Source organism: Labrus mixtus, chromosome 16, assembly GCF_963584025.1.
Source record: "Labrus mixtus chromosome 16, fLabMix1.1, whole genome shotgun sequence".
Classification (NCBI taxonomy): domain Eukaryota; kingdom Metazoa; phylum Chordata; class Actinopteri; order Labriformes; family Labridae; genus Labrus; species Labrus mixtus.
The window spans coordinates 22,311,902-22,329,198 of record NC_083627.1 but is presented as its reverse complement, the minus strand read 5'-3'; the positions used below and the strand labels follow the sequence as shown (position 1 = coordinate 22,329,198).

At 39.4% G+C, this 17,297-nt stretch overlaps 2 protein-coding genes across 5 annotated transcripts in view; one reads left to right on the top strand and one right to left on the bottom strand.

Annotated features, from left to right (window-relative positions):
- Positions 1–17,297, top strand: part of necab1 (N-terminal EF-hand calcium binding protein 1) — a 174,888-nt gene that overhangs the window by 39,231 nt on the left and 118,360 nt on the right. The window lies entirely within an intron of this gene.
- On the bottom strand, positions 1,073–16,544 carry pip4p2 (phosphatidylinositol-4,5-bisphosphate 4-phosphatase 2). Of its 3 annotated transcripts, none has more exons than XM_061058939.1 (8): positions 16,223–16,544; positions 9,836–9,960; positions 8,668–8,774; positions 8,423–8,546; positions 7,768–7,842; positions 7,036–7,088; positions 4,269–4,359; positions 1,073–2,481 (listed from the first exon to the last, which is right to left on the bottom strand). In XM_061058939.1, exons 1-8 carry the CDS (start codon positions 16,326–16,328, stop codon positions 2,338–2,340), a joined length of 825 nt encoding a protein of 274 aa, XP_060914922.1. In that variant the 5' UTR covers positions 16,329–16,544; the 3' UTR covers positions 1,073–2,337. The 3 variants fall into 3 exon arrangements, with proteins under 3 accessions (XP_060914922.1, XP_060914921.1, XP_060914923.1); XM_061058938.1 differs by having other exon boundaries at positions 9,836–9,984; positions 16,223–16,541; XM_061058940.1 differs by lacking the exon at positions 7,768–7,842 and having other exon boundaries at positions 9,836–9,984; positions 16,223–16,532.

The following is a 17,297-nucleotide window of genomic DNA, read 5'->3' as shown; positions in this document are numbered from 1 at the left end:
CATTTCTTTCAGATTGGAGAGTGTGATGTAAAAGTATAAATTATCTTTGACCGGTCTTCATATCATTGAAGGATGATAATAATGAACATTTTGAGCTAACGCTTCTTCTATGGTGTGAGAGAAAAAGTTCTATCAGTTGTTTTTCATGAAACCAGTAAGAACACATTTGAACTTACTGACCCAGAGGTTGCGTTTAAGAATGAATTTCTCATTTCCTGTTCTTAAACTCCTGGATGTTTTTGTATTTATTAAGTAAAAATGAAGTATGCATTTATTTGGAATCACAAGAAACTCTGACATGCTCAAATATCTACAACTTTGTTCCAGTGCCCTAGAACAGAGAATTATATTTTGATCAAGTCCTGCAGATACACTGATGTGATCCCCCCCCCCCCCCCCCCCCCCGCTCAATTTTCACAACACAATAAGATTATATATATATATATATATATTAAATATATTATTAATAAGTTTAAATAAAAGCTCTGATGACTCAGGTTTGACGCATGTATTACAAAAATCAAGCCTTGGGCCTATAGCGTCAAATATTTAACAGATTGAAACAAATTCTAATGATGTGTATCAGATTACACTCGTGTTTGTCACACAAGTACACGAGAAACTGAACTAAACTTTATTCTAAAGCTTCTTATGCATTCACAGCATGAACACTCCCAGGCATAAAAGAAGTATTGAGATTTCTTTCTTAAGTAGAAACATTAGTACAACATTATAAAGAATTATTTGTTAGAGGGTTAAGCCCACCAGTCAGAATTGAACAGGAACTCTGGAACAATAGGCAGAATTTGTTAGAACTGAGAGCACAGAAACAGAAAATAGTACAAGAAAAAACTAATATTGTGTAAGCTACATCTTAATGTTTTGGCTGTTCCTGTCTTGGGTAGTTTACTCTGAAGTTTCTTCTTCTAACAACAGCTGTAAAGTAAAGTGTGTCAAAGTTCAGCTACAGATCAGAAGTTTACAGCCTGAGGTTCATCCTTTCTGTTCGAGTCTTGTTTGAATGTCTTTAAATATCAGAAACATAGCAGTCAATACACAAAGAGAACAAAAACAGGTTTTTGCTTTTTATTGATAAATTATCATTTTAAAAAGACCCACGTCTCCGCTCCTTCATCCTCTCATTACAGTTTTCAAAGTACTGAATTTGAACTATTTACAAAGTTTCTTTTTATATATTTTCTCCTTAATCATCATCATCCTCATCATCATCATCATCATCATCACATTCAAAACAAGGTTAGAAGATTGCAGACTGGTATAGGTCAAGAGACAGGATGCTGAGTTAGCCTACAGCAATCTAGCTAGCTAGCACAGAGTTCACTGGAGGTCAGAGAGCAGCGATAGAAGCGTCAGGAGGAGGAAGAGGAGGAGGAGGAAGAGGATGGGTTACATTCTAACTCACAGGTAAAAGGAGAAAAGACAAGAGCATCAAACGCTTCAGCTAGCTCTCTGAAACAGGAAAGAAACACAACCCCGGTGGCAGGACATGCAAACATGTTTTCATGTTCCCTCAGTGAGACGGAAACAAAAAACGCAGCGAAGAACACAGGGAACTTTAAATCAAAGGGTTATTGCTGTTTTGAATGAAAAGCTGCATGGCACAAAAAGAATAAAAACACACTCCTGTTGATCTGATGCTCTACTGGACTAATACTGGGCAGCAAAGTTGGCACACGTGGGTATTTAAGGAGGAGTTGATCATGTCGACAGTTAAAATCATATAGCGATACTATGTCAGTGTACACAGGCAAAGGTTACATTACAGTATATGGATCTGCAGCTGGAGTCAAACTAGCAGCGACAAAATAACACAATTGCATATAATCGTAGTGCAATGGGAAAAACAAATCGTTAGGAGGTCGTCTCATTTTGGTCTGGTACGAGTCAAGAGTTAAGTTGTGGAAAAATTAAATTAAATAACTAGACCAGAAAGACCAAATCCAACCAGTTTGCCAGACTACTTTTACAACTCAGCTAATTTTGGCATTCATCAAGGCAAATCACAGTTTTTATTGAAGGTCTTGATTCTGGATTTTGGCTAAACCTGGACCTGGATTTGAGTCGATGTGGACTGATTGACACACAGTAGGTTTGTTCAGTGAGTAAAACTTTCTAAAAACACACACAAACAACAACAAGATGCATCCCCCAAACAGGAAGCAACCCTCCAAACGTACAGTATCTCTCTCCCAACATACTCTGCAGGCGCTCCACTCCGCTGAACATGACTGGGTTGAAAATTTGAACACGATGAAACAACTTAAAGTGGAGGTCTGTTCTCCAAGCCGTGCCACGCCGAACCTGGAACCCCCGCCTCTAGGAGAAACTGTTCTCGGGGTAGCTGACTTTGATGGCGCCCCAGTAGCAAGCTCGTACCAGACAGATGAGGCCCAGCAGGTAGGCCAGCGCCCAGGAGACGTAGGTGGCGTTGTAACGGACAGCGAAGCTCCGAGTGCCCACCTGTGAAAACAGAGGAAAGGTTTACATTTATCAAATATACAGCGAGTAGAAACATAATCAAGACCTTTGACAGTTACATTTCACTTAAAACAAAAAAACTTTTACATTCATGTAATTTCTTTTGGATGTATTTTTCTTTCCAGCCTCACAAAAATCAAACCATTAAGGATACTTCACCCGTTGAAACATGAATCTGTATTGACATTGGGTCATATATGTAGTAGAAATGTGAAATACATTTTGAAGTTGGTGCCTTCTTGGCCGAGAAAAGGCAGAAAGTGTCTTTTCTGTGGATGAAAGACAGCAAATCCCAGAATGCACAGCACCGCAGGCCACTCCCACTAATGTCCTCTAGTTACAGACATATATTTACTTCAACACACGAGTCCGTTTCCTCAACTGATTCCGAGATTTCTTTCTCCTGTCCTCTTCCAAAGCTTTAAAATGAGAACTATAATCCCCTGAAATCATTAAGACGTGATTATAATTCTAATGTGATTTTGACGTGACTCAGATATACTGTGAGAAACGGAACAAGTTGTTTTTGTTTACTGAATAGTCCAGTAACAAAACATGCCAAAGAGTATTTAAAGTATTGTAAGATTATGCACTCATGACTTCAGTATGACTTTATTCCATTTATAAAAGCCTATATAGCTCCTGGAATGCAACAGTGGTTTATTTGACTGACATTGTTGTAATTACTTTATATTTCCTTATATATGTGAAAGTCCCCATGAACCTGAACCTTGACAGTATCTACATATCGTGTAGTGAAGTATTAACTATTGAAATGGGATCGAACCAATCACAAAATAGAAGGTGGGACATGGGGTTAGGGAGGAATTTGATTGGATGGTCAGGTTTGACAAAGCTTTTTAATTGGTTGAAAAATTAGCATACGCTCCTCAATCAGTGCAGGAAGAGTCATCAGACATTTAAAACGTTTTACAGACAGAGAAAAAAGTTATTTTGATTTAAAAGTTCTCCTATATGCTTTATTGAAATGTATTTGGCAGATAATTGCAGCTAAATGAACACTTGGATTAAAACTGGGAAAATGTATTTTTAATTCCACGGTGACTAAGGACTGTTGACACAACACAGACCTTGTTGTTTGTTTCCTGGTTTGCTGAAAGTCCTCTCAGATTTTTTAAAGTCCTTTAATATGGTATTTCATGTTATCTTATACACCTTTATAGTGTAGTATTCAATAAGGGCTTCTTGCTGTAACTGCTTGCTCCAGTTGTCTAAATTTATCAACACAGCAGCAAGTGTGCAGAAGAAGCTAGTTCAGGTTCAGTTAGTTTTAAGAGGCTACTGGTCCAGTGAAACAGTAGAGGCTGTAAACTGGACTTTTGGTGCTGATTAGCTAATGTTAGCATGTTGAAATGCTAATATAACACATGGAAGAAACTTTTAAACAACAAATTCATCATAACATTGTCATTGTTAACACGTTGTCATGCTAGCATTAGCTTAATCTCAAAGCACGGCTGAGCTAAAAAACTGTTAAAAGTGTTAATGTGTCTTTTGAGTTTGGTCTTGTTTAAATAACCTCAAGACTCCGCAAGACTCCCTGATGTTCCCACTATTCATCTGATGAGTTCATGATTGTGATGTGATGTATTTCATTGTCACTTCAATTGTTGCTGTTTTTTCCGTGTCTTCCAAGTATGTTTGATATGTCCACCTTTCATTGTGAAGGTTTCTTTTGTTTGAAATGTGTTACATACATAAATATGTCTTTAAGTCACACTTAATTACAATAGCAAGAGAGAACTTACAGTTAAGCCCACTCCAATGAAAATGCAGATCAGTCCTATTGTAACATAAGCACAACAGCGCCTCCTGGGAAGTGCACTGCCAACAGAGGATCTGTGGAACGAGGGGAAAAAAGGAGATTTTTGAAAAAGTGAAAGTCAAATGAATCACAGATGGTTTCCGGGACAGAAATTCATATAAAGAAGAAACAGTTAAAATATTTTTTATGGTACGTCAGTCATTTTCAGAAAGTATACTTTTCTTCTATTATGGCTGAAATGACAACCCTGCTATGAATATTTTCTCCACAAGTAGAAATATTTAGCATAAAGATCTTCTTGCTGCTTTTTTTTTTATCCCACACTTTTTCCCACACTTTTCACTCTACAGCTCCCTCTACAATCCTGGCTGCCCCCAAAAAAATCTCTGTTCCTTATTTTACGTAACACATGAAAGCCCAGGAGGCCGGTCACATGAGCAACTCCCAACACTTTCAGACTCCGATAAACACTCGGCAAGTTGACCGCCTTAAAGCACCAGACTGAAATCTGTTTTTTTTTTTTTTTTTCCCTCGCCCCCATTATTATTTCTCTTTCCTCCCCCTCCTCTGCTCACATGCCTCTCATGTGCCAGGACTCAAGCATCTCCAGGAATGCTGGTATTCAGGTGGCCTAAGGGGGTTTGATCACCTGATTATTTTACCTTCTCCTATAACGCCTTTAACCTCCTCCTGCTTCCACATTTCCTCTGTGTTTAAATCAGTTTTCACATCTGTACCACCTGACTGACTCATTTGTTGGAATTTTGCCATATATGGAGCCAACCTGCTTAAAAAAAAACAAACATGTTCTTTAAAGATAAAAGCTGCAAAAGGTCAGTGGAGATCATTTGCAAAACCAGATTAAATCAGGCAAACTCAAATTTATCAGACCGACTCGGAACAGCTTCACTAAGACACAATATGAGTACGTCTTATCTAAATGCGGTTTCCCTTTGAAAAGATGACACTAAACCTGAAGTTAGCCGTTTCTTCGGGCATCAAGGGAAAATCTTTACGACAACTGTCACAGTTTTGACTTTCTTTACAGGGGAAAAAGAATTGGTGGAGATGTTTGGAATCGGGGAAACCATTTTTTTTTTAAAGAAAAGCAGATGGAAATAAATACATTTAAGGAGGAAAGAAAGAAAGATGGAAGAAACTCACAGAAATTGACAGCCAAAGATATTAACACTTTTTTTTAGAAACATATTTCCCCCAGGAGAGAAAATACTTTGGTTATAGATAGTGTGTTAGAATTACAGTAGAAAATCTAAGTTCTATTTCACATGATTTAATAATATTTATGATAGTTTAAGGACAAGATATCGAAGTTAAAGTCACATTGAGTTAATTGACATTTACGCCAATGATGTGATGATTTATACTGAAGGTTTGTTCTTCTGTAGAAAATGTTGTTTCAACTTTGGAGTGGTATATTTGGTGCTTTATGAGCTCATGTAGGCTTCTCAAATGTACATATAAAAACAGAGCAAAGGGTGGCAGAACAGAAACAAAGATGAAGAAACACCATTTCTTCATTTTCCATGCCCTTCCACCACCCCTGACCTCTGGCAACCACCCTCTCCTTTCCACCTTTCCTTGTACTGAGGCCAGGCACTAATTCCTGTCACCTGCTAGATTAGCCTCCATCACCCACCCTGCAACTCCTCCCTCCAAGAACTATGAAGTCCAGACCTCTAAAGCTCAGCAGCTGATTACGAGGGAATGAGCCACAAAGTAAGTACTTTGAAACTACAACCGAAATGAGAGCCAGGGAGCTGAAAGTCAGAGTATTTTCGTCTTACAACCCTGCTTGGCTGAGAGTTGTTGCGATTGTGTAAAGATGGGGATTTTTACTTCCAAGAATCTGTTTTTTTATTTTGCTTCTCATAATGTGCTGCAATCATGGCTTTACAGCGAGCTATGTTGGAACTTCTCACCTTAATTTAACAAATTGTTCAAGATTCAACCACCACTACCTCCATGATGTTTTGTTTTTAACTTTGTAAAGCACTTTGAAATGCTTTATGTATGAATGGTGCAAATCATTCAGAAAAGCTACGGCGACATCCGATTAAAGTTTTCCTATCAATGGGTTGAAAGAAGAAAAATTGTTGTGAACACTCTTGAGTTTCAGGCCTTTGAATAACAAACACCTTGATTTTTAGAAGTCCATTCTCTGAAAATCACTCAAACTTTACATTATTTTGAACCAATTTAAAGTCGCAGAGAAGACACACAAGGTTGAATCATGAGTAGGAGTTGGAGTGAGACGTTTGTTTGTGCAGCACAGTGTAGATCAAGTCATTTGGACAAACAATCTAACACTTGCAAAACTTTTAGCAGACATACTTCAGCTGCAGGTCCCCAATAAGATTACATTTCAGCCATTGCAGCACATTTAATCCTAGTTCTACTTATGCATTTCCAAAAAAAACCGATTCAACCTTTTCCTCATTTAGAACCCAAAATATATAAGAATATGGCACAGGTTTAAAGTGACCAGAATTATCCAAAAGCATTTCTTGAAGGTGACATTATGAATATTCACTTCTAAAATGTTGTAAATCTTCCAGGAAATAAAACTGCTAAAATATTAAGTATGCAGGTTTAAGTTGGAGCTTTACCGTCTCTGAATACGGAAAATTATTCTCATTCAACAGAAAAAAAAAAGAAAAGAAGTTTTCAAAGCTATCACGTCAAATGAAAGCTGTGACTGAACAACAGTGAAAAACGTTTGATGGACTCACATTTTTTTGCAGTGGGGACACTTGGCTAGCGTGTTAAACCGAAGCTCCATCCACTGTGAGGAAACAGAAGACGTTAGATTATGATGGACACACACACACACACACACACACACACACACACACACACACACACACACACACACACACACACACACACACACACACACACACACACACACACACACACACACACACACACACACACACACACACACACACACACACACATACCAAAAATCAAAATCAGAAATCAACACAGTACCTACAGGGAATGATTGTACATGATCAGTTCTTCTGTTATGCACCTTGTAATTCATCTACCTTACATTGTTTTCAAACTCAAGGAGGGTTGGCAAATTAGCATAAATAATTTTTCACGATGTATTAGTTAGGATTGTAAATACACGTTTTTTTCATTAAGGGTTCTGATGTAAGGGGAGGAAAAGCAGCGTCATGAAATAATATATTTATTAAAACACAGATCAGCATAGTTTAAGGTCATATTTACACAAGTGTCTTATTTGACTTTTGACGCCTGGCTTTAGAGGGGAGTGTTAACATTGAACATCACACCCCCCCCCCCCCCCCCTCTCTCTCTTTGACTGAAGTTCTCTTCAAAGCCAGATGTCCACAAAAGTCCCATGATCACCCGTGTAAATAAGGCCTAGGATTGAACTTGAGCGGGTTAGGCTGTTGTTAATTTTTTCCACCAGTGTCGTCAGCTTCCTGAACCTGTTGCTGTGGTGGCGGGGAGCCATCGCTGGGAACACCAGACACTGGCGAGGATGACCTGTCGTCCTCGCTCCCCTACAGACGCCGGGCAAGCGACAACGGGCACACAATTAAGAGGACATTTCCAACTCATTTGACTGCTGTCATAGTTACTCAATACCTGATGTTCTGCACCTTCTTCCCTGTAGATAAACCAACTTCAAGGGAAAAAAAATACTCATAGTTTCCTCATCACAGGAGATCTTATTTCAGACGGGAATTCATTTGCAAGAGCCGTGACCACACTGCATTGAAGCCGGGTTTCTAATAAACCAGGTAAGAAAAGTTTACATGCAAGCCTGCTATTACAAACATCAGATTCTGTCAGAACCTGTAACTTAATGGAGGTTTTCATTTCCACAGAATAAAAAAAACCAAAACATCTAATAAGCTCTCATGTGTGCTGGGGACTAACATGAATAAATTCTCTCCTGATATACAGCACAACAAGCTTTACAACTCAGAACAACTGTGCAACTGTTCTATAATACCCATCGATAAATATTCAAAGATTACGGCTCTCAAGATTATTTAATATGCATGTACCAAACAACAGCACAGAAAAACAATCTGCATGAACAACTCGTTTTTGTTTTGTAAGGGTGGTCCAACGTACCAGGAAGGTGTTGCCACAGTGACCACAGACCACCCTCATCCCTTCTGGCTGGATGGGCAGAGCGGGCTGGGCAGGCTGCTCCTCTGGGATCACCATCACCGGGCTCAGGTTGATGATGCGTCTGCTGTCGGAGGGAAAAAAAAAAAGAAAAAGATAAAGATACGTTTTAGTAAAATGGGGAGCTGTGTACTTGGGTTTTTGAAAAAGAAGAAAACAAGAGGTTGAATTTGATGCCTGCAGCCTACCAGTTTGGTCGAGGACATCCTATCCTCCGGGATGTGTCTTTACAGATGAGCAGGCAGTTACAGGGACACCTCACATATTTCTTCCCTGTTGGAGGGTTCTTGATGGGCTGGAAGACAACACATGAAAGTCAGCTGACAGGACAATATATCAGCAATCAAATAAAAAGAAGGCATACATTTTAATCACGTTTATCAGAGGGGAACTTGGTCATACTAGTTTAGGTATCAGATTGATATCGCAAAGTAAACAGTGTATCGCAACATCTCTGCATATAGAAAAGTAAATGTTGTAAATGAATTTGAATTTCTATAGCGCTTTTCTAGTCTTCTGACTATTCAAAGCCCTGTCACACCGCAGGTCACACCTACCAATTCACACAGTGACAGTAGAGGCTGCTGTGTAAAGTGGCCATCAGTATTAACTAATCTCATTCATACACTTTTATAAGCCGCCAATAAAGCAGCGGGAGAAACTTTGGGGTTGTCTTCTGAGTGACATTTATGACATTTTTCAAACAAACATCTGCAGAAAATTGTTACAGAAAAGAATAAAGTTATGATGATTTAAAGAAATGTCCAGCTTGTCTTATATAATACATTGCATCTTGGAAATGTTTGATGGTAGCGCTGAGGAGCCAAACAATATAAACCATGACCTGTGATCCATTGTAACAGAACATCACACAGGTTTGTAGATGCAATTAAGCACCACCCATATCCACCACCAGTAGAAATGGCTTTTCCCATTGGATTAGATGTGATGACAGCAAACTACTCTGCTGCTGTCTCTATGATCGCTTCAACAAAGGTGACACGTTCACATCATATGGAACGATGATAATTAGACTGAAGATGAACATCTAAAAGGGCTCTAAAGGTGGAAAATGTCAAGACCAAAAAAGTCAAAAACATTGGAATAAAAATGTTTGTTTCCTTAAATTACACACAAAAGGACGCTGAACAATAATATAAATCACTTCACTCAGCTGGTTATAACAGTTGTGTGTTTGTGTGATTAGATTGCTGGACCAATGAAAGATGTATTGACTTCAATAAAAGATGAAACGACAGCAGCTAAGGGCAACCCAGATAAAAAAAAACGATTTAATGCTGTTACTCAATTTGACAGTGGGACAATTACGACTCAACAGCAATCTTCTCCACGTACCGTAGCTTCATTGCAGACGGTGCACTTGACCACATGCTGATGCAGCTTCCCGTCGAGGTTGATGAGCGACTGGCAGACACGGCAGTTGATGACGGGCACCCCGCCGGCGTCTGGGCTGGCGATGGCTGTGTAAGGAGGAGGTAGTTCGGCTTTGAGAAGAGGAGGGTAAGAGCACATGACACACAGCCAGCTGTTAACGCCATGCATGTGTAAACACTTCATGACAACACCTGGACCTGGGACCTGTAGTTTGTATCCTCAGAGACCTGCTGGCATGACAGAGGTTGGTTTTGTAATCCATGATGGGATTATCCAGATTGGTCATTTTGTTTGAAACATCAATCATCGCTTTTTGATTTGAGTTTCAAATTCATTAAAAATGATTTCCCCTTAAAGCTCCTGTGAGGAAGTTTGAACTGTTTATCAAACAGACTGATATTAAAACTGATGCCTCTTAATGACTCAAAAAAAAGGAAACAAGACCATCAGCAACAAGATTGATGATTTCTTTATCCTCATTTTCACTGCCTAAAATGAATATGGTGGGGTAGGTGCAGATAAAAGGGATGAACAGTCTGCTGCAAAAACAGCTCCTTTTAACTTAACACATATGACGTTGTGGATCAGGATCATTAAGATTTACGACATGAATAGATATGAATCAGTTAAATATACATTATGTTGGTAATAACAAAAACAATTTACTATGGTTGACATAACCAAAGAATAAATATTTACATAAAACCAACAGAATATGAATCGGCAGCCATCCATACAACTGACTAATCTGTGGGTTTCAAACTGATAAACATGTTTTATTCTGCTTATAAAAAGTGTTTTTTTTTTTGTTTTTGCGACATTGTAGAACTGTTAAAGGAGCAATATGTAACTCTGACCCCTAGCGTTCAAAATGGATACTGCAAGTCCAGATTCAAAACATTACTGTGTCCCCCCCACCTCCTTCTCTGGACATGGAAGCTTCAGCGTTTAGCCGGCCCTGTATCGGTCTTGAAACCTTTCTGCGTCCTTAAGCCTCTCTCCATTTTTCAAATATTTCTGGTGGTGGAGTTTATAAGAAAAATACTGAGGCTTTTTTAGGTCCGGTAGAATCAGTTGTATCTGATTGCTTCACCATTGCCCAGAAAACTGAGGGGTGTCCAAAACGGCTGTCTGGGGACTACCTTCTCTGGTCAAAACAAAAACAGACCATTCTGTGCCAGAATTGAAACTTAGAAGGAGGACATACTGGCTGCTGCATTGTTGTCAGAGAAGCCAGCACTTCAACACAGCATGTTTCCTTAATGTCTGATCAGATAGTAAGATCACTTTATCATTTCATTCAGTAAATATCTTACATATTGCTCCTTTAATCTTAAAGTTTTGAACTATAGATCAGATCGATATCAAGACATTTCAATGTGTCACTATCACATCTGTTTTTTCTCCCTTCTATACATTTTCTAAACGTAAAAACATGTGATGCATCCTTATAAAACCCCAAACGTATACAATGGAGCTGTTGTCTAACAAACATGACTTAGACTTGTTACCACCAGGACTGATTTTCAAGAATGATCTAATGTCTCACTACAACTTAGTGTATACTGGAGGCTCTGCTGCACATACTGTATGAAAACCCATGACAGCCCTCTTACCACTCTGATGGCTCAACATGTGACTCTTTTCTCTTTGTCAGGGGCCCGGCAACCCCTCTGTATGTTAAAGAAATGAACAATGGGCTCTTTTAGATACCAAAGAGATGGTGCAGAAACCTCCCTCACTATCGCATTCTGAGAGTGAGATAATGAGTTTGGACTTACCCAATGCTGTAATGTTGCATTTAAGGTACATTTAAGGTGATTTGCATTTCAATGTATTAAAATTGCAAAGAGACAATCAACCAGAACTTTATCCAAATATATGTGAGTTTAACAACATGCTGTGGTACAACAAAGACTTTCACATTAGCATACAGAAGAATAATGCTGCATGCACCGCCTACACATTAAATGAACATTTTTAGACTTGTTCAGTGTGATGTGCAGCTAAATTGAAATGTCTCTGCTAATGGGGATAATATGCACCTACTTGTCTGGGTAAAATAAGAAACAGTCTCAAACAGTCTTTTATCTTAAAGGACTATGCAGACTTACTCCAGGAGCCGTTGATCGTTTAATCCTACATTTACATCGTGTAATTAGGCTACATTCCATGAGTTTTAATACACTAAATCCAGAGGTTTGCACCAGTCACCGCCTTTACTGCTACTGTAGTATCAATCTTTACATACTGCGAGATACTGGTGCCAATCTAACCGTTGAGTTCAACCCTAAACGCTCAGCAAGTTTCATTCTTCATTCTAATTTTCTCTGGAAAAGTATCTGAGGCTATACAGTGATGACTCAGCTAAAAAAGAAAAACATTACAACACAGAAAGTACCATCATATATATAAATATCTTAAGTGTATTGGATTTAGAAGAAAGGTGAAAAGGCTCAAGCGGTGATTGGAGGAATGAGTTGAAAAGAACTTTTGATCATCGGGTCATTTTCATTTAATGAAGCACACAAAGTTTGAGCTTTTTCCGATTTGAAGAGCTGCTTTTCTTTGGCTGATGAAAAACGGAATGAAAACTGTTCAACTGGTTTATTGACAAAAAAGGGACATACTTTATAAAGATCCTTATTATTAACATCTTATTATATAGACCACACAATTATTCAACAAACAGGTCGAGCGAGAATCTAAAAATCTATTTGTTGTAGCTTGAGACACATTTCCAATACAGTATACGAGTGTCTCTGGTAAATGATGAGGCAATAATAAGACTGATCTCTGTCTACTGGCCAACCACAAAGGAAGCATCTTATTTAATGACGACCTTCTTATCTCAGTCTGAGGGAGATAATGGGACGAGTCAACAGGTGAACACACTTGGCTGTGACATTCAGAGAAGCTTAACATGTTGACACCACAGGGACAGACGAGCCAACAGCGTCGATTAAAGTGGCTCCAAAACACATGCAGAGAGCGTGCTGAAGAACGGACCCTCCTCCTGTGTGCACAAAACATTTTCTAAAACTTGAATTCATCTGAAATTCAAAACAGAGTAGTCTCTTTTCTTCAACCATAAATTATTAATAAGAGTCTCAAGTACAACGCTTAAATTAAAGCACAGTCAGCACTTCTCTCCACTCTCAGCAGAGGCCTGTTTGTGCTCTGCCGTCCTAATGCATGTCTGAAACTGAATATAGCAGCTATAGAGTTCCACTGCAGCTCCCATCAGAGCCACAGGAAACACGAGAAGACTACAACCACCAGCAGCACAACCACAACACACAGCCACGGGCACGACCTGCCCAGCTGCCTGGTGCCTTCACTGACCAGATGACTGTGTGGGACTATGGGATTTGTGGTCAAGAATCGCAAAGTGAGAAGCTGGGGTGTAGACACGAGCTGCTCAGGGAGTTTTCAATTTTGTCGTTGCACATTTGGAATAAAACTCTAATTTATCTTAAAGGGTTATAGAGGATAAGAAAAGTGTTAGTTCCTGATGGTTAAACAATGAATTAGTCTGTTTCGGTAGATTCTGACTGCCCACACATTCCTGCTGAATATGAAAAATAAATCAGCAAAGAGAAGGTTTATTTTTTACAGTAAGAAGAATAGGTACCCCATAGACAGGCTGAGAAAATATTACCTTAAAAGGAGCTCTTGTGTATTTGTTGGGGACTAATTTCAACTGCGGATGAATACACGTTTGATATTCCAATGTAGGGCTGAACGTGAAAAAACATGATATTGCAAATAAAAAGTGTTAGATGATTGTGATAATTATGTACATAGATGATCATTAGGGATGATTTAAACTGCTGATTTTGCAGTTTTGTTACTTTGTTTAGTGTTTATGAAGCATAAATAATACAGGTTGCCCATGTCGTAACATGAGTCCAGATCAGTTACAAGATGATGCCATAAGAGGTCTTTGTGTGATGTTGAGCTTTTTTTCCTAAAGTTTTTTAAACTAATAATTCTGGAGTTGTTCTCTTTTTTTTTTTTTTAGCCAATGCTTCCAAGTGAAGCCAGCGGCAGACAGCAGAACTATGACACAGATAAATGTCATAAAATATCAGTAAAAGTACCATTAACGTCAGAACGAAATGCATTGACATTACCATGTCAGCATTTCTACTGGTGATTTCATGTAGAATATGACATGGGAAAAGATGAGGGCATGTGTGAATGACTTCAGGATGAACTTCAGTGCTCATGTTGGCTGATTCTGAAAGACGTCAGCGAGGGACAAAAATGGCGCTCCATGGTAAGGACAGTATTACATATTACCAGACTTACTTAGTTAGCGTGGGTAAGAAACCCTGCTGTGAAAAGCTACACTGTAAAACATTAGGATAAAAGGTCGGCCTCTGGTTTAATGTTGATAAAGATGTGTTTTTTAATAGACTTTGGTTAATAAAGCTCTGGAAATGAAATCAAAGCTGACGAGTGATTCATCACTGCCATGATTTAAATCTCCATCACTGGTTTGGGTGCAGTCAATCTTGTGGTGACAAAATCAGACACAGCTCACACATCTCTAACACATTCAGATGCAACCAAGGTCATCGGTCTCCGCCCTTCAGCACCTTCACCACCGGCTCCAAACTCTGAGAACTGGAGGAAGAATAAAGCAAAAAGACAACCTCTGCCTCCTTTCTCTAAACACAAACTGCTTGTGGACTTTACAGATTTTGCAGTCACTCTCAAAAATAACTTCTTATACTCAGTTTCCCTAAATCGAGCCGATTATTCGTCAAAGCACCAAACACGGTCTTTATTTTCTATAACAGAGCGTACCAGTTATGGTATTTGACTTTAATTAATCCATTTTACAAATGAGCTGACGGAGGATTGCATCCCCGAAATACCCCAAAGAAATTAGGAATTAGCTGCCCTGTAATCCAGACTGCGGAGAAGGGAGGGTGCATGAAGTATGCTGATGCTCATTTAGTGTTTGGAGGATAACATCCTAACAGGTTGTTGGTTCACAAGTTATTACAGTCCAGCTCAGTTAAAGTCTTTAGGATTAATCTGGTGGGGAAATATGAATTCTGCAAGATTACACAGCTTTAGACATTTAGACAAAATGTTCTTTATTTTATTTTATTGATATTAGCCTCTTGTCCTGAGCTGCTCCCAGAAGAGTATCACACACAGTCAATGAATCCATTCATTACGCAGCAGAACGAGCAGTTATGTGATGAAGCAAAAAAAATAAAACGTTTTTCAATAGCAAAAAATTGATTTTTTTCCCCCAAATGTTTCTCAGGATAAATGTAACAAAATGTTGTTATTAAAAAAAAGATTAAAAAGCTAATCTGTCAGGTTGGGGAAAGAACAGATGAAAGAAAACAGCATCCTTTGACATCTGGATGTTTTTTTTTTTGTAGAAAGAATAAAAGAAAGCCTCCCCAAGAGAGAAACAATGTTTGATCATTCCTGTCTCCAGCTTCATTTATTTTTTTTAAATCACAAATTAAAAATGTGTGATCAGACTATTTTCAATGGAAATGCACAGACCTGACAGTGGCTTCCACACTGAGCAGACAGATTTATGAGCTGTAATAGCCTGCCTCAGTCAGCCCTGCGTGCATCATGGTACCATAACCTACATTCAGCTGTTTACTGGGCAAGATGTGACAGTGTGTGTGTGTGTGTGTGTGTGTGTGTGTGTGTGTGTGTGTGTGTGTGTGTGTGTCAGCTTTCTGACTGCAAAATGTTGCACTCATTTTGTGCTGGATTTAAGATGAATGACAAGACACAAGCTAGGTTTGCAATGCAAGATCAAGCCCAAATGTGTGTTTGCTATCATGCAGAGAATAGGCCTAAACCGCTGTCTGATAAGTAACGGTATGACATAGTTATGCCCCTGCTATTGGTTTGGACCTGTAAACATAACGTAAGGACACATTTGGGCATTTCTTCGATTGGCAGCTGGAACAAAAGGTTGCCTCTCCATCTGCAGTGGGTCATCTTCCCCTCGTCAATCAACCAAATAAAAGCCCACTTCATCCAATAGTGAAGATGAGTGACACATCACGACTCGTATATATAGAAGTTAAAAACCAGAACCCGACAGGCCCCGTCGAGTCGTGATGTAGCCTATTCTGCAATAAAAAAACAGATCTTGCTGTTATTGTAGGCCCCTCTTCTCTAACCCACTGCTCCAGTTCTCACAGAGCAAGCTCCACCTTTTTTCCCCTGCTGCCGATCCACTGCCCTTGCCTTTTGCTTTGCTGCAGTTTTATTTACGCACAAACCCGATACGCCCTGAAATGATTCAGCAGCATGCAGGCGGCGGGGGCAGCTCTGCATGCTGAGTGTGTTTACCTCGGGGGCTCGGATCCTGCAGGTACGGGGGAGCAGTGGGGGTCACGTTCTCGGAGTTCGGGCCCGACAGCAGCGGAGATCTCTCGTCCATGCCGTCGGAGGCCATGTCGTTGACGGTGAGAGAGAAAAGCAGTGTGAGAGGCGGTGCGGGGAGGCTCCTTGTCTGCACCGGGTCTTCTCTCAGCACAGAGGAACAGCAGCAGCAGCAGCCGGCGGCTGGTTGTTTGGGTGCCGAGTTGATCCGGTCCAGCAGCCCCGGTGACGGCAGCCCGGAGGGGGAGGAGCAACGTGGTGATCACCGCCCCCCTTTAATGACAAGACCCGGGGCATGGGCAAGAGCTCTGAAACCATGAACATGGAGCTTAAATCTAAATATACTGTGATGGAATTTTGTAACGTGTTCTAAGATTTGATGAGATTTTAGTTCATGATAGCATATATGATCAAATACAATTAAATGCATAAATAACGTAAAATGCTTCCCTCAAATTCCCTAAACTCACATAAGGATCCCAATGTTGTGTATTGATGGAGGGAGATAGTAGTAATTGATCGCTATTACCAGTTTTCACCACTAGATGTCACTGATGTCTCTGCAGTGTTTATAGTTAATCTAGTAAATCAGTGGTGTGTTACTGCTGGTAGACTAGCCTCACCTGGTGGTAGCCTCGGCTACAAAAATACAAATGTCCAAGTCCTTGATTTAAAGAGAAATATAATTTATTATATTTCATCATATATCATGTTAAAATTGTGTAAAAAAAAAAAAAAGAGAAGTGTTTAAAGACCTTAATATTTTTTTTAACTTCCGCCTGTGCAAAGGGAAATACAATAGACATTTTGTGACATAGCATGAACTACAGGAAACGGTGAGTGTTATGGTCACACTTTCACTGAAAAGTTTTGAAAACATCTTCTTCAATCATCAGGCCTAACAGACGTGCTAGTCAAAATGTTTATAGGCTCCAAACCCTCACAATTAAAATGTTGTATAGCAGAAATCTGATTTCTTTCTGCTTCCCGATCACTTTGATCTCCACACCATCGCCCTGCTGAAGATGACAATGTTTAAAAA